At 37.3% G+C, this 15924-nt stretch overlaps 6 protein-coding genes and 1 long non-coding RNA gene across 16 annotated transcripts; 4 read left to right on the forward strand and 3 right to left on the reverse strand.

Annotated features, from left to right (window-relative positions):
* Positions 1–2902: 2902 nt before the first annotated feature.
* Positions 2903–5306, forward strand: LOC104727992 (uncharacterized). The gene is made up of 5 exons (XM_087476352.1): positions 2903–3482; positions 3675–4050; positions 4440–4656; positions 4837–4957; positions 5030–5306. The coding sequence occupies exons 3-5, from the start codon at positions 4556–4558 to the stop codon at positions 5279–5281; spliced, it is 474 nt and encodes a 157-aa protein (XP_087332478.1). The 5' UTR covers positions 2903–3482; positions 3675–4050; positions 4440–4555; the 3' UTR covers positions 5282–5306.
* A 1988-nt stretch (positions 5307–7294) lies between these two features.
* Positions 7295–8732, forward strand: LOC104723432 (large ribosomal subunit protein eL15z). Its single transcript, XM_010441809.2, has 4 exons — positions 7295–7403; positions 7563–7729; positions 8066–8263; positions 8351–8732. Exons 1-4 carry the CDS (start codon positions 7400–7402, stop codon positions 8594–8596), a joined length of 615 nt encoding a protein of 204 aa, XP_010440111.1. The 5' UTR covers positions 7295–7399; the 3' UTR covers positions 8597–8732.
* A 117-nt stretch (positions 8733–8849) lies between these two features.
* Positions 8850–10642, reverse strand: LOC104723431 (uncharacterized). Its single transcript, XM_010441808.3, has 4 exons — positions 10157–10642; positions 9776–10030; positions 9413–9512; positions 8850–9317 (listed from the first exon to the last, which is right to left on the reverse strand). The coding sequence occupies exons 2-4, from the start codon at positions 9947–9949 to the stop codon at positions 9061–9063; spliced, it is 531 nt and encodes a 176-aa protein (XP_010440110.1). The 5' UTR covers positions 9950–10030; positions 10157–10642; the 3' UTR covers positions 8850–9060.
* Positions 10596–13266, forward strand: LOC104723434 (phosphatidylserine decarboxylase proenzyme 1, mitochondrial-like). Its single transcript, XM_010441811.3, has 12 exons — positions 10596–10857; positions 10986–11074; positions 11166–11219; positions 11310–11375; positions 11458–11518; positions 11598–11707; positions 11792–12033; positions 12111–12217; positions 12345–12412; positions 12511–12588; positions 12660–12782; positions 12890–13266. The coding sequence occupies exons 1-12, from the start codon at positions 10665–10667 to the stop codon at positions 13052–13054; spliced, it is 1356 nt and encodes a 451-aa protein (XP_010440113.2). The 5' UTR covers positions 10596–10664; the 3' UTR covers positions 13055–13266.
* LOC104723433 (uncharacterized) lies at positions 13216–14640 on the reverse strand. 10 transcript variants are annotated; one of them, XR_757345.2, is made up of 4 exons: positions 14448–14578; positions 14175–14323; positions 13623–13715; positions 13216–13535 (listed from the first exon to the last, which is right to left on the reverse strand). XR_757345.2 is itself a non-coding variant. In XM_010441810.3 (3 exons), the coding sequence occupies exons 1-3, from the start codon at positions 14451–14453 to the stop codon at positions 13517–13519; spliced, it is 174 nt and encodes a 57-aa protein (XP_010440112.1). In that variant the 5' UTR covers positions 14454–14640; the 3' UTR covers positions 13216–13516. The 10 variants fall into 10 exon arrangements, 6 of the variants coding, with proteins under 6 accessions (XP_010440112.1, XP_019087086.1, XP_087330395.1 ...); XR_015571941.1 differs by having other exon boundaries at positions 14171–14323; XR_015571939.1 differs by having other exon boundaries at positions 14430–14534.
* On the forward strand, positions 13766–14331 carry LOC147933962 (uncharacterized). Its single transcript, XR_015571943.1, has 2 exons — positions 13766–13907; positions 14125–14331. It is a non-coding gene; the product is annotated as an uncharacterized LOC147933962 (long non-coding RNA).
* Positions 14641–14893: 253 nt separating the features above from the next.
* On the reverse strand, positions 14894–15888 carry LOC104727993 (uncharacterized). The gene is given in 1 exon segment (XM_010447040.2): positions 14894–15888. A coding segment is annotated over 1 exon segment (921 nt). The 3' UTR covers positions 14894–14967.
* Positions 15889–15924: the final 36 nt, after the last annotated feature.

Genomic DNA, 15924 nt, shown 5'->3' on the forward strand with positions numbered 1-15924 from the left:
GAAAAAGTAGAAAACTTATGTACCGCAAGTAGTTAAAGTGATCCGTCATACGTGCGACTATGAAGAACAGTAAAACTGTTGGAATAAGCTTGGAAATAGCTCGAGGTGGAAGCCATGCTAATCCTACCAAGTTATGGAATTAGGATTAGTTTTATTTAAGAGTTATTTTATTAGTGTAGAATTAGAAAGTTGTGAACTCTAAGGTTGAACAATTGTTATAAATACTAAGAGGACATTTCATGAAAACTTGTGTGCTTCAGGGTATTTCGAAAGATACACACAAGGTGTAAGGCATAGCCCCACTAGTGCTCGATATCATATGCAATTGTAATTGTAATTTTGTTCTAGTGGATTTGTTTTGGACTAGGTCCCGAAGATGTAGGAAAATTTGAACCTTGTTAACAAATTCTCTTTGTTGTTACTTTATGCTCATATATATTGCACTCAACACTAGAAGATATAGACTTAGCCACAAATATGTGTTATACAATTAGTATCAAAGCCTAAGTTGAAACAAGTAGACCTAAGAAGTGGGTATGGGCTAATGGTCGGTATGGGAGAACCCCTCAATGTGACACGATAAGAAGGGTATCTCAAGAATACCTTGCGAATAAAGAGCACCGAGTCAATGGTGACAAGATTTCGCTGAAGAGGAGACCTAAGGTTTGTGGTTCGTGGTTCTTGGTTTGAGGGAGAGTACTGTTGGGAAACAAACTAATGTCCCACATTGGAAGATTAGCAAAGAAGTTTCTAATATATAAGTCAAGTCCAACCCTATTTAATATAAAGCTTTTTGGAAAAGAATCCAATAATAAACCCGTGCGGGCTTTGCCATCTCGACCCAAAGCAGACAATATCATATTAATGAAGACCTAACTTGGGGTTATATCCAACAAAAACATACTTGTGCACTTGTGGTAGTTGTTACGTAATTTACGCCTTAGGTTTGTCAAATTTCGTTGTACACAATGACTCAATGAGCATGTGTTATAAGCATCCAACGAGAGGTCAATACGGAAATGACAAAGAAGATTTATCTTAGGACAAATTCTCCATTCCATCATGCCTTAAGGAGATTATTCTTAACATGAGACATTATCATATAGTTGATAGTTTTTTTGTTCCCGTGTTACGTGTATATATGAGTTTATAGTAAACTATAACAAGATCAACTATGTCCCCTATTAAGCTTGTATCACATTAATACGTATGTTTGAACTATTTTCTGTAATAGAAAAATATATAGATGCTTATCTATGAGTATATTAGTATTTTTTTCATGTTATTCATCATTCTCTATATATTTCACCTTTTGTATCCAAGCCATCATCTTTCATTTGCGTAGACCAATGTTCAATATATTGGCTTAGATGGTTACTAGACGCTCAATAGTTGCAACACACTGCGATTTATGTTAGTTCAATAAAATAAATTGGTTATTTGATCTAGGCGATATATTTTGGTTAAAACTGGCGAATCCTGATTGAATATTTGTTTTATTTTTTAAATTATTTTCTTATTACTTCTCTAAATAATTGTGACAACCCGTCCCGCGGATCCCACTAGCTCCCGCTAGCTGCTCCAATGGACCGTTCGTGGATCCTGCTAGTCTCCCGCTAGCCGCCCCAACGGACTCCAAGCTGGTTCTGCAGGACATCGATCCTAACCCATCACTGTGGATATCCCAAATCCACCAGTAGGTTATTGGTGCGCCCGACGTTCCTCGAACCCTGGTCTCCACCCTTTAACAACTTTCCCACAGGAAAAACTGTCACCAATTGATCTGCAGAAATAATGTTGAAATAATTTTGAAAAATAAACAAAAGCAAAAATGACTTTTAAAAAAACTCTTAAGGAGGTTATTAGTTTGAGATTTAAAGAGAATTTTAATGACTTTAAATAAAATCATAGAAAATATAGTGAAGTGATCTTAGTGCAGTGGCCAAAGGTAAGTCCTTAATGCACAAGACACCATCACATCAAAAATCAAGTCCCGCTCCCTACAAATGTAGGGATTAGGCTAATGGGCCGGCCTGTTGTGGTCCAATGGTTGACAAAAAAAAAATCATAGAAAATATAAAATAAAGGATTCTAAAAGATTGTTTAGAAAGTTTTTTTGAAACCTTGCTGATTTGTTTTTCCTAATCTTGTAAAATCTCTCAAAAAATCTCTAAAAAAATATTGCACAATATTCTCTTGTTTATTGAGCGCCTTTGTCAAAAACAATTATCTCCTGCTTATAATCATATTTGCCAAAGTAATAAAGCGTTGGTTTTGGCTTTATCAAGAAAGCATACTCGATCTCCAAGTTACAGTAGGTTTTCTCATCTTCTCTCTGATGCATTACTTTTTGTATTCATATATTATTATATCTTTCTTATGTTTGGGTGTTTGATTCTTCGTTTCTTTGACTGAGTGAGATAATCTAGTGATTATCAATATTTTTTTTATCATTGTTTATATATACATATGTTTAGCTAATGGGAAATTCCCAAAAGAGTAAGGAAAAGGATCCATACCTAATATGTATGGAATCAAAAGCGGGTACGAGAAAGCGAAAGTGTTTAGAAGCGTGTAAGCAAGTTTTTTTAAACAATTAGGAAGCGGATAAGTGTTCGAAGCGTATACATGTATGTTATAGATGTACATATAAATATATATATTAAACAAACAGAAAAACATATCAGATTCGTAATTTAAACACTGCAACAAATTTGAAGTGCATGTCTTAATTAAATAATCGTTTAAGGAAAGAACCAATCATTAATTTAGTGGGTTGTAACATTTGTTTGGTTCTTGAACACTATAACTTTGATCTAAAAATACATTGGGCGTCTTAGAATTTAGCTTTAGTGATATAGGTATATAACTAGTTAACTAAAAGTCTAATAAGTTTGAACTTAAAAAGGAATGAAAGAAGTTGCGTCTCAAATGTCTAAGAAAAACAAGCCCAATAGAGTGGTTTGTCGTTGAAACTTTATCTTCTTTATCTCAAATCTACACCACTGACGCTTCCGACCTGTATCCATGGCGTTTCCAACTTTGAATCGTTCGCTTCCACCACACACCCAAACGCCTCATTTTTAGAATCGCGATTTCGAAACAATTCCAAGCGATTCCGAGGGCGCTTCGGGAGCGAGAAACGCATCATGACCGACGATTCCATGCAGCTTAGGTCCATACAGTCAGTGGAGACCAGAAGAGACAAAAGTGCTATTAGAGCTACTTATTAATGGAGTTCACCGAAACTGGCGTGATAATAGCGGTAACTTTAGCAAGCTAATTGTGGAGCAAATTTTTGTACCATTTCTCAATGAAAGACTTTGATGCAAAAAAAAAAATCACAATCAGTACCTAAGTAGATGGAAGTACTTGAGAGGCAAGTACAATAATTATTTAGACCTTCAATTCTTGATTTGAATGGGATCATGAAATAAAAAGGTTCACCGCTCCGGATGAAGTGTGGGGAAGAGTACTTCAAGGTATGTATTTGATTATATATGGTTAAGCATACAACATTATTTTTAAATGTACATATCTTATGAGTGATATATATATATATATATATATATATATATATTTTAATCTACAGAAACATCTTAAACATAAACATCTACGATATGAATCAAACAAAAAATTTGAGGATCATCAACTCATATTTGGATGTGGCTTAGCTACCGGTGGTTCCGCAATTGGAATAGGTGATACCACTGAAGCTCGAAGATTTATTGGGGAGAGTAAAAGAGTGAGAGATAACATTAACTGTGATGAAGCTTTCGAACATTCATGTCAAGATCCATCATGGTCAAGAGAATGTGATATATCACCACCCTTTCAAGGCACAAATCCAAAAGGACGGATGGAAAAACTTCCTTCAAGGAAGAGGCCTAGAACCTTAGCTATTAGCAATGTGGATAAGCTGAAAATTGATAAGGAGGATCCTATGATCATAGTTAGTAATAGGATCCTTAATGTCATACAACAAAGAGAAGAACGACAACAAAGAGAAGCTGAGAGAAAATCTAAGACGGGAAGCTGAGGAAAAACAAGGTAAAAAAAAACAATGTCTAGGAACCGATGAAGGAAATCCCTAATTTAGAAAATCAAATTCGCTACAAAGCAGTTATCTTGATTCACTCGCCTGGAATGAAAAATGTCTTCATGGACATGTCAGTAGAAGAACGTTTTGGTTGGATTCAGAGCAATGTTGGCTCTATATGATTATTGCTTTTGAGTTTTCTTTTATATTTTTAATCTCTTGTTTGGTGAGACAATATTTTCCTAGTTGGAATTGAATTTAATATTTATTCCCAGAAATTCCCTTTTGTGTTTATATGTTTGATACATAGTGAACTAGAACGTATATTTAACAAACATAAGCACGTCGAATTATCTTTATTCATATTTATCATCTAACTGATTAATAATTTTTTTTCCAGGGACTGTATATCATGGATCACACGATTGGGAAGAGGATGAATCTCATCATGAAGATGACGAATCAGAAATAGACATTTTGGTATTACAACGATAATATACGACAAGAGCTTACTGTATGAACAAACGTATTGAGTGGTCAATTCATAAGCCTATCACAAGAATGGCTACATTTACCTCAAGAAACTTCTTAAGAGAGATCATAAACGCTTTCGAGAGGTATATTTTATGTACTCTGAAGTATTTTTGAAATTATGGATATTATCAGAGAAAAATCGTCTTTAAGAGATACCCGACAGACTTGTCTTGAAGAAATGGTGGCTACATTTTTGCTCATCATTGGTCAAAGCTCAAGATATAAGTATACAATGACATTTATGAGATCAAATTTTGCTGCAGTAAAAATTTTCACAAAGTTTTTGATACATTAAACATGATTGCACCAAGTTGGATGGTCAAACCTGGACTCACAGTTCCTGCAAAAATAAGAGAAAGCACACGCTGTTATCCTTATTTCAAGGTATGTTTACTACACATTCTATTTCAAATTACGCTTCAAAACAATTTAATTAAATATTCATAATTTTTACAGGTTTGCGTTGGAGCTATCGACGGCACACACATTCATGCAATGGTGTCTGCTGTTGATGCACCAAGTTATCGTAACTGGAAAGGATACACATCACAAAATGTTCTTGCTGCTTGTAACTTTGATCTAGAATTCATATATGTCCTTAGTGGATGGGAAGGTACAACTCACGATTCAAAAGTATTAAGTGATGCTTTAACGAGAAGTAAGAGCAAGCTACTTGTTCCCAAAGATATATACATATGCATTAAATAGAAAATTATTACTTCTCGTTTGTTAATATAACTATTAATATTAGTTCTATCATATTCATATATGAATTACTAGAAAATATTATCTAGTTGATTGTGGGTTTGCAAATCAACGCAATTTTTTAGCTCCATTCAGAGGTACAATGTATCATCTACAAGACTTTAGAGATCAAGATTGTGATCCTAGTAATCAAAATGAGTTATTCAACTTGCGTCATGCATCTTTGAAAAATGTGATCGAGAGAATTTTTGGTATCTTCAAATCCCATTTTCTGATTTTGAAATCAGCACCGCCTTTTCCTTTTAATGTACAAGCATAACTCTTGTTAGCTTATGCTGGATTACATAACTTTCTTCGTAGAGAATATTGGTCCGATGAGTTTCCTCCCAAAGAATACAGTGATGAAGAAACCAATATCGGTCACAAAGAAAACAGTTATGAGGGAAATGGAGATACGGAACTCTCCAATCTCAGCAAAGAGATTATACTAATAATTGGAGAGACACAATAGTTGCTAGTATGTGGGCAGAAGCTATAGGAACATGGAGCATGCCATGAAGATCTTGAAGTTTTAAAATTTTCAAATATTGTTCTTTTCTTTGCTTGTGTGGATTAGGGGAGTGATACCAAACATTGTATTTATTTGTTATAAACGTTGTTACTAGAATGTATCCTCTACGCTTATGGGGTGAGATATGTTCATCATAAACATTGTTTTATTACTAGAAGTTTTTTTCATTATTATACATATTGCAGGCTTTTCACATACATCTCAAAAAGTATATATATGTGAAATTTAATAAAACCATTTTTCAGAATCCCAAACATCATCTAATATGAGATGTGGCTTCTCTTAGACATCATTCGTGTAGACAAAGGCTTCTGCTCCTAACGCTACTGACACGGCCGGTTTCAAAGTCACCGTCTCCATCATCGCTTTGGTCAGCTCGTGCACGTTCTTGTGCAGCAATCGTCGACACCAATACCTTCTCCTTTCTAGTTTCCTTCTCTTGGAGCTCTACATACCTATACCTCTATCTTTGTATCCATATGATTTGTTCATAATCAAATGTGCTTCTTCATCACCATCTCTGATGACAAGTACTTCTCTAGCGATCTTAGTATTATTGAGATATATACCAGTTCTGGATCGTCGTAGGTATCTGTTGTAGGAACAAGACTCAACCTCGTTATTAATAAGTCTCTTTTGTTGTCGCCGAAGTGTTCACTGATGGTTCAGAGTGTCCACCTCCACCATCGTCGCTTACGAATCTCGAATCAAAGCTTCTTTTAAGCTTCTTCAGCCCTTAATGTTGTTGTCTCCACCGTCATGTCTTGTTGTGTATAGATGTCTTATGTGGTTCCATCGTCGGTTGGAAGCTCTATACCATCTCACATCGCATCTCATCAAATTGTGTCTTTATGAAATTATAATAATGTTGGCATTGACATGGGTAGGAAGACCCACGCTCATTATATCATTTTCTACGAAAGAACAACAAAAAGTCATGGACTCTATTCATAATCTCTCTATTTGATGATAGTGTTTTTATGACTTTTTATGAAAAAAATAATATATAATTTTAAACTAATAATATAATAATTGAATTCATTAACAATTGAAAATTCTTTTGTTTTACTTGAATAACATAAAATTTTAATAACTTTATAAAACTCTTAATCCAATAACATTAGATTTATGAAGAATTAGATAACTTTTCACAAATCCACAACTAATAACACTAAATTTTAAGAGAGTTTTAAAAAAATTTAATTGAATAATAACATATTTTATATAACTTTTAAAGTCATTAAAATTCTATTTAAATCTCAAACTAATAACCCCTTAAATAGTGTGGATGGGGTTAATTTACCTAATATCATTTTCAAATATCTAAAAGGGGTATGTAAAAGAGCTGGGACTGGGGATAATGGGCTTAATCCGAATTTCAAAGCCCAACGATGGTAGACGCTTATGGGCTATTTATATTTTTAATAAAAGTAGCCCAATTTTGTATAATATAAAGAGCCCCAGTGGAGATAAAACCCTAATCCTTTACTTTAAATCAGGAACAAACCCTTCACTGCGCCAGTGTTGTGCGGCTCTGCGAAACTTCGAAAATGGGTAAATCGATCTTCTCCATCCTTGGTCTAGATCCGTTATCCTCGTTTCTTAGATCGATGTAGCGTCTCTTTTGTTGTTCAAATGATGTATGTGTTACGGATCTGTTATTGCGAACTACTTCTTAGCTTAATGATTCGATGGATTTATGGTGAACCTTAGGTGCGTACAAGTATGTTTCGGAGCTTTGGAGGAAGAAACAGTCCGATGTGATGAGGTTTCTCCAGAGGGTGAGGTGCTGGGAGTACAGACAGCAACCTTCGATTGTTCGTCTCGTCAGGCCTACTCGTCCTGATAAGGCTCGTCGTCTGGGTTACAAGGCCAAGCAGGTGACTCCATTCTACCCAAATTCCTCGTCTTTGTTCTAGTTTTTACTGATTTATTTGTTATATAATGACGGTTTGATGATTGATTTTGGTAGAAATGAGATCTTTAAGTGTAGATAGCGAAATGTTTTTGTTGATATCTGTGTATGATCTAGCCTATGTTGGTTCATTCTGATGTTATTTTACCTTGTTAGTAGAGATTTAGAAGAATATCTCGTTTAGTCGTTATGTGGTTTCTTGAAGCACGCCATTTCGTCTTTAGAGAATTGTAATGATATTCTTCTAGCTTTGGCTTTACAACCTGTTACTAATCTAGTTTGGTTGTTCATTTATGTTTAGGGCTTTGTTGTGTACCGTGTCCGTGTGAGACGTGGTGGACGCAAGAGGCCAGTGCCCAAGGGTATTGTGTATGGTAAGCCTACAAACCAGGGAGTGACACAACTCAAGTTCCAGCGTAGCAAGCGTTCTGTTGCTGAGGAGCGTGCTGGCAGGAAATTGGGAGGTCTCAGAGTTGTCAACTCTTACTGGCTCAACGAGGTACAGTTACTACTCCCTAAATCCAGTACTCTTTAATTTTGTTGATTCCTGGTATACAGATGTTAACTTACCAATTGTTTTCAATAGGATTCGACTTACAAGTACTACGAGATCATCTTGGTTGACCCGGCACACAATGCTGTCCGTAATGACCCAAGGATTAACTGGATCTGCAACCCAGTTCACAAGCACCGTGAGCTCAGAGGACTTACTTCCGAGGGAAAGAAGAACAGAGGTCTTCGTGGAAAGGGACACAACAACCACAAGAACCGTCCATCTCGCAGAGCTACATGGAAGAAGAACAACTCTCTCTCCCTTCGTCGTTACCGTTGATTGCCTTTTGCTTTTATTATTACTGTTATCATCGTCTAGGTTCCATGTTGTTGCACTTTTATCTCTCGCAAGATGACTTGTTTTTGCAAATTTTGGAGACTATACAATTGCGTTCTAAGTATGCTTTAAACCTGAATTTTATATTTGCTTACGTTTTTGTTATCTATTTCCAGTTTTGAGATTTATCTATCGTAATACCTTTGCAATGCCAATCCCATTGACAATTGGAACTGGTGTCATAGATTCATTCCACTTTTGTCCAATATATTAAACTCTTTATTCGAAGCTAAAAAAATTAGGTTCAGTATGATACATAATTACATACCAATTGAACCAAAACTGATTATCCATTTAAACATTAGTAAAAGCCTTGCTCTAATGAAAATGAATCTATGACACCAGTTACATTGAGCATATATTCAGTTGAATCTGGAAACAAAACACATGTTTTCTCATATGTCAGCTCAATCATCAGGGAATCCGAGGAACCTGTCGATGATGCGGGCAACAGGGGTTCCGTCCCCTGGAGTATATGGAACTAGAGACTCCAACTCCATTTTCGTCAAGGTTTGATGAAGAGTGTGAGGACGAGTGTAGTACAAGTGTTTCCTCTCTTCAAGTGCTTCAGCTAATTCACATTGATGATTGTCCATCAGATCTTCGTTCACTACCACAATCAATGGTTTCCCTAGCTTTAGTGTCTCAAATATGCTTCCAGATCCTGCAACATTGAGAGTTGATACACGATGACATTCTAGCATTTCGAAATCAGTCTCTGGTTTTCTAAAACTGTTAAAAGTTGTCAACTATACTAACCAGCGTGACTAATAACAAGCGATGCAGATCGAATATGATCTGCGATACATGAGGAAAATGTGAAGTAATCCACAACTAACGATCCATCCGCTCCATCACACTGGATCAGTAATGAGAAGACCAAAACACATAAGAGCAACACAAGCAAAGGAAAGATAAAAGATACTTGAGAAGAAACCAAAATTGTAACTCTTTTATTTGCTACAATGTTGTTAAATTGAGATGAATGATAGAGTAATAAGCCTAACAGATTGAAGGATGGATAACTCTCCGATGGTGGTTACTCAGTCATAATTATGCCCCAAATCGAATTATCATCAGCACAGACTAATCAAGTAAAGTGGAGAAGAGAAAATAAGAAACCTTAGTTGGGAAAAAGGTACCACGACCCATCTGAATGAGAAGATGAGTGTATCCTCTCTTGAGCAACTCGTCTTGAACATGTTGAGTCACGACTGCTTTCACAAGAGCATCGAAACTTGTTGTTCCCACAGTCACAAACACTAGTCTCTTCTTCGCATTCTCTCTATCTTCCATTTCGAGTTAAGCTTTATACGTCACCGCGAAATCTCACAAAATGATTCCCAATTCCCAATCTACCAAAATTAGGAGAAGATCCTACGATACAATCAAAACGGAAGCAATTGGCTCAAATTAAAACCAAATTATGTGATCTTATGGAGCAAATGTGTATTGACGAAATCTTAAATAATTCCGATCTAACATTTGAGATTTGAGACAAACCTGAAAGCTGAGAAAACACCGATTCGTCGTGTAATAAGAGCAAGCAATACTCGAAGAAGCTTTTAAATATCGAGTGATGGCGACGAGTCGATCGCAGAGGACGATGATCGATTTTGGAGAAAGATCCCAAGTTTTTTTTTTTTTTGTGGAGGAGATCAAAGTTCAATCGGAGCAGAGTATGGTCAGATCGATGTTTCGGTTAATAATAACGCCGGAGTTCAATGCATCGGACCTCTTTCAGCCATGGATAACACCTTCAACATCAGTGTTCTTCGGTGAATTGAATCATCAATTTTCGAATTTCTTCGTTTGTGCTCAAAAAGTGAGGGCTATCAAAAGGCCCAATAAGAATAAAAATGTCTTTGTTTAGCAAGAGGAAAACGAAGTCGTTTTAGTTGTCGTTGAAAACTGTTTGTTTGTTTGACTCTCAACCAACCAAAACAGTCAAACAGCAGCAACCCTAACTAAAACCCCTCTCAGAGCAAAAGGGCCACCGGAAATAACCGCCATGAGACCTCGATTTACTCATAATGTCTATCTGTTGGCTCGCTATACTCATCTCCGCCGCTTCCACCATACTCATCGCCGAACCTTCAGCTCTTTCCTCAACAATATCCGTTCAAATAACTTCGGCGCTCGCGCCACTCCTCTCGGCGGCGGTGGAGGCGGAGGCGGAGGAGTTGGAACCGGAGATTCCAAAGGTAATTCCAATACATGAAGCTCATTTAATTCCTGAGATTACAATTGAGAATTGTTTAATTTGCTTCTCACACTACACTTGAATTTTATGGTTTTGAGCTTGAATCGTTGTTTGCATTCTTCAATTTAGGCAATGCTTTTCTTTTGCCCGGAGCAACAATGGCTACTATTCTTATGCTTGGAGCTCTTCATGCTAGACGGCTCTATGAAGACAAGAAGGTAATTTAGTGACTCAATTTGGTAGGTAGACATTGTCAAGGTTCTTTCCATAGAGTTTGGTTCATATTGTTTTCTACTGGTTGATGAACAGATCGAAGAGAAACGGGAAATGGGAATTGAACTTGAGTTCCACCAAGATGTTAAAGTAAAACTCTTTTTTGCTCTTGTTCTCTTATTAGTCTTCAATGTCCATAAGCTCTCGAATCTTAATGTGTTCATCCGTGGGATTGTCTAGGCCTCGTTCCTTGGAATTCTGCCTATGCGATCAATCTCAAGGGCTTGGGGCTCCTTTATGAGTCTGGTGAGTTCTTCTTGTTGTAGCATTTTTTGTAGTAACTGTTGAACATGGTTGGTTTTCAATTGTTAGGTCTTTTTCCTCTCAGGAAATTCCAGTCTGGATGCGCCCGTATGCTTATAAAGCCTGGGCTCGAGCTTTCCATTCAAGTATGATCTCTTTCTCCTGTTGGTTTGAATCTGGAGTTATGTAGAGAACAAAAAAAAGTTGATCTATCTGTGTTTTCAGATCTTGAAGAAGCAGCTCGGCCTCTTGAAGAATATCTTTCGCTACAGGATTTTTTTGTTCGTAGCTTGAAAGAAGGTTGCAGGCCTATCGACCCCGATCCTTGTTGTCTGGTAACCGGTAACAATAACGTTGTAACTTTTTTTTCATGCAGACTATTTTTTGTAGTTTGCTCTCTAATATTTCGAGGATATCAGGTTAGTCCTGTGGATGGCACCGTTCTAAGGTTTGGGGAGCTAAAAGGAAGTAGAGGGATGATCGAGCAAGTCAAAGGACATTCTTACTCTGTTCCGGCTCTTCTAGGAAACAACTCTCTGCTTCCCATGGAACCTGAAGGTAAGAATGAGTCCGAGGAAGAAGCTGTTGGAGATAAGAGCGACAATTGTTGGTTGAGAGTCTCTTTGGCGTCTCCAAAATTACGGGAGAACATCTCAGCTAGGTTAGTGAAAATCACAAGTCAACCTTAAACATCTTTGTACTGTTAAAATCGCTTATTTCATCAAGTCTTGGTTGCAGTCCAATGAAGGGGCTCTATTATTGTGTGATATACCTGAAACCAGGGGATTATCATCGGATACACTCTCCGGCTGACTGGAATGCAAGGGTTCGTCGACACTTTGCAGGTTTGGTTACTCTTTGTCCTCTCATTTAAGCATACAGCCAGTGTGGTAGGGCTTTTGCAACTATTTTTGGAACCTATGCGTAATTAGACTTTTGTAACTATTAGTATCTCTCGAAACTCTTTTTCAGGCCGGTTGTTTCCTGTCAATGAGCGTGCTACAAGAACAATAAGGAATCTCTATGTCGAAAATGAAAGGGTAAATTTTGTGATTCATTGTAGCTGTCTTAACGAAATATGTCTGCTCTTTTTTTTTTGCTCCAGACATTGATCATCAGCTGTTAATCTAACTAACAGGTTGTGCTTGAAGGGCAATGGAAAGAAGGCTTTATGGCACTTGCTGCTGTTGGTGCGACCAACATTGGATCCATTGAGGTAGGTCTGATGAAGTTTGAAAAACCTTAAGCCCTAGAAATTAAGGAACTTGCTGACGTTTGCTTTGACAGCTTTTCATTGAACCTGAACTAAGAACAAACAAGCCAAAGAAGAAGCTGTTTCCTACAGAGCCACCTGAGGAGCGAGTGTATGATCCAAAAGGTCATGGCTTAAAGCTCGAGAAAGGGAAAGAGGTAAGAGACTAGGGTCCAAAAGAGAAAGACTAAAATTCCAATTAAAGAAACGTAACAAAGAACACAATTTCACATTGGCAAATGGTTTCATGTATGGATCGATGCAGGTTGGTGTATTCAACATGGGATCGACCGTGGTGCTTGTTTTCCAGGCACCGACTGCAAACTCACCTGAGGAGGATTCAAGCAGTTCTTCAGATTACAGATTCTGTGTCAAACAGGGAGACAGAGTCCGCGTTGGACAAGCATTGGGAAGGTGGAAAACAGAATGAGTAACGTTATGCACTAACAACGTACCACACATTGTTGGGTTTTTTGTTCTTCTAGGTTTTGCATATTATGCGCAATCACGATCTGACCAAATTATAAATCAATTTCGAAATTCGAAAAGTGTTTATATCCGTCTCCACTTGAGGCTACTCATGAACAGTTCTTAAACTTTGAACAGATTCTTAATTTAAGTATGTCATTAACATTTCATTAACCACACAGAACAAAGAAAAAGAAAGCCAATGCAAAGAACTACGCTCAGTTTTATATAAATTTATAGCTCATGATGACTCTAGCCAGCGAATGATATCTTTCAACCTAAGCAAGAATGCGATATTGAAGGATCTCTTACAACCCATGTAAAAACTCAAAATAAGAATTCCGCCATAATTTTACAGTCGTCCGTATCAATATGTCATCATCAGTCTCAATTCAGTTGAATCCAACCGCAGCCTCGGAGCCTTCTATATCAAAACTTTGTTCCTGAAAAGTAAAGATAGGTATCAGATCATAAGTACCAATCGGTTAGCACGATAAACTCCGGAGTTACTTGACTAGCAAAAGTACTACCTTCCAATTTTAGCCTAAACAAGCTTTAACGAAGAGGAGCAAGCAAGCAAGCAACTATAAATTTTGATCATCTATCAACCATGGATTCCCCACCTGAACTCGATCCAAACACACAAAGTACACTAAAGCTTTCAGTCTCTAGGAAGCAATTGAAAAGGGCTAACATTTTTAACAAAGCTTTTCAGTCTCGTATTCTCACTGGAAACAAACAGATCATTTACAACATCTCTTCAACATCACACTGCCTCTAAGCCAAGTTTGAGACTGACTCAACATTCCCAAACAGTAAGGATTAGAAAACAATGCTAATTCACTTCCCTCACTTATTCAATTTCTAGACTTCAGCATAAACACCAAACTTGTTTTTGATCTCCCACACACCAAGTTACTGATCTCCTAACACACCAAAACTTGTTACAATACTATCCAATTCTGAACATTCTAAATACATCCCTGTGAAGCAATCAACAACTTTGCCTAAAGCTGCGAGTGATTTTTGCAGATCAGATGAAAGAAAACACACAGTAAGTGTGAAAGAAAAAGCACACCTACGTCTGTTTAGAGTACGAAGACGAGAAGCGGACGCGTTTGTTGCGGAACATCATGTAACCAACGGGTAATACGACGCCGATCATCATCACCGCCGCTCCGATCAAGTACCGCAACAGACTCGGAGGCTCCACTTCTATCACCGTCTTATACTGCAAAATCCGCAGGATGCGACAATTGAATTCTGAATCAATCAGCAAAATATATATATATGGGAAAGAAACGCGGGAATTAGATCTTTGAGATCTAGAATTAGACATTGCGTGAGGAATTTACCGGCATTATATCGTCGGAGAAAAGGATTGTCGCCGGTGACGAACCAAAACTTCGATGTAGAAGAGAAGAGAGATCTAAACTCTCCGGTGAGATTCGTCAGAGGTGAGTCTCTTTTTTTTTCCTAATTTCTACTTGTAATGGGCCTCTACTTTACGGCCCAATTTATATTTTCTACAGTATCGTACAGCTTGTTTGATCAACTCATATACAAGTGAGTCTATATTTGTATCTACAATATATTAATAACACATATATGACAAAAAATGTAAGTTTCATGAAAAGAAACCTAAACCAAATAAGTAGATTTGAACAAAATAACTTAAGCTAGTGATTTCTATTGGTTATATTCCTTAGTCCATTTTTGTTGAATCCAAATTTTATACCTAACAACTTTCCAAATTAGTGAACCGGGTCGCAATAAAATGTGGACTATTGGAGTAAAATTTGCAGTATTGACTTTTTTTTTTTTTTTTGGTTCAACTTCAACTATTCATTAACCAAAGTTCTTACAACTTACATATTAAACTCTTACATTACTTACCCAACTAGGCTTTATAGAATAAAGCTTAGGAGCATAATTCTCAAAAGAAATAGCTTCCCTTGCTATCCTATCTGCCATTGCATTGCCATCTCTTGGAATAAACTGGAACTTGACCTCTTCAAATTGTAGGAGTAGCTTCTGAATATCTTGAAGGATAGGGTTGATACTTGGCTAGTATTCTCGATTCTTCAGAAGGTTTATGACCACTTGAGCATCTGATTCGAAGATGATATTTTTATACTGAAACCGGCTTACCATAAGTAGTGCCCATCTCATTGCTTCCACTTCTGCTTCCATCGCAGTCTTCGGTTTAGGTAAAGCTCGAGCTCCAACCCAGATCACTTCTCCCTGCTCATTTCGAAGCACCCAGCCAATGCCACACCTATTATGATCATGGTGCCAAGAAGCATCAGTATTACATTTTAGCCATTGGTTTGGTGGTGGTCTCCACTGCCCACTTACGCCTCTATCAACTCTAGGAGTTATTTGCAGAGCTGTACCCTCTTTCCTATTTCTCCATTCTTCGCTATCCTCTACAGCTCTTCGCGTCACCTCCTCAGCCTCGAACTTCCTACCCTTGAATACTAACTCATTTCTATTCTTCCATAGTCTCCAAAGGATCCATGGTACAATCATCGCTTGTTTCTCTAACCTGCCATTCTCCTCTGCTAGATTCAATACCCAATACAAGTTAGTATATAAAGATTCTGTCCATTCACCATCTGCAGGACCCGGGACCAAAGCCAGTGCCCATATCAATCTTGCATAAGTGCATTTGAAAAGCAAATGATTCACTGATTCTTTATTCTCCGGACATCTTATGCAGGTAGATTCTCTTGATAGATGTCTATAGGCAAGGTTGCCTGCCACCGAAAGACTATTACTTAAGCATTTCCACATAAAATGCTGGATCTTTGGGCTGGTTTGGCTTTTCCA

This window comes from Camelina sativa, chromosome 11 (assembly GCF_030686135.1).
Source record: "Camelina sativa cultivar CO46 ecotype springtype chromosome 11, ASM3068613v1".
NCBI lineage: Eukaryota > Viridiplantae > Streptophyta > Magnoliopsida > Brassicales > Brassicaceae > Camelina > Camelina sativa.

Excerpts from the sequence above, each read along its gene's own strand:
- LOC104727992 (XM_087476352.1), top strand. The coding sequence starts at position 4,556 with ATGAACAAACGTATTGAGTGGTCAATTCATAAGCCTATCACAAGAATG. Across the intron at positions 4,657-4,836 it reads ATCATAAACGCTTTCGAGAG|TAAAAATTTTCACAAAGTTT; the intron begins GTATATTTTATG and ends ATTTTGCTGCAG. Across the intron at positions 4,958-5,029 it reads GCTGTTATCCTTATTTCAAG|GTTTGCGTTGGAGCTATCGA; the intron begins GTATGTTTACTA and ends TAATTTTTACAG.
- LOC104723432 (XM_010441809.2), top strand. Across the intron at positions 7,730-8,065 it reads TGGGTTACAAGGCCAAGCAG|GGCTTTGTTGTGTACCGTGT; the intron begins GTGACTCCATTC and ends ATTTATGTTTAG. Across the intron at positions 8,264-8,350 it reads ACTCTTACTGGCTCAACGAG|GATTCGACTTACAAGTACTA; the intron begins GTACAGTTACTA and ends TGTTTTCAATAG.
- LOC104723431 (XM_010441808.3), bottom strand. The coding sequence starts at position 9,949 with ATGGAAGATAGAGAGAATGCGAAGAAGAGACTAGTGTTTGTGACTGTG. Across the intron at positions 9,513-9,775 it reads GTACCTTTTTCCCAACTAAG|TGTGATGGAGCGGATGGATC; the intron begins GTTTCTTATTTT and ends TTACTGATCCAG. Across the intron at positions 9,318-9,412 it reads GCTTGTTATTAGTCACGCTG|GATCTGGAAGCATATTTGAG; the intron begins GTTAGTATAGTT and ends TCAATGTTGCAG.
- LOC104723434 (XM_010441811.3), top strand. The coding sequence starts at position 10,665 with ATGAGACCTCGATTTACTCATAATGTCTATCTGTTGGCTCGCTATACT. Across the intron at positions 10,858-10,985 it reads TGGAACCGGAGATTCCAAAG|GCAATGCTTTTCTTTTGCCC; the intron begins GTAATTCCAATA and ends TCTTCAATTTAG. Across the intron at positions 12,589-12,659 it reads CCAACATTGGATCCATTGAG|CTTTTCATTGAACCTGAACT; the intron begins GTAGGTCTGATG and ends TTGCTTTGACAG.
- LOC104723433 (XM_087474269.1), bottom strand. The coding sequence starts at position 14,453 with ATGCCGGTAAATTCCTCACGCAAT. Across the intron at positions 14,324-14,429 it reads CGGTAAATTCCTCACGCAAT|TATAAGACGGTGATAGAAGT; the intron begins GTCTAATTCTAG and ends CGGATTTTGCAG.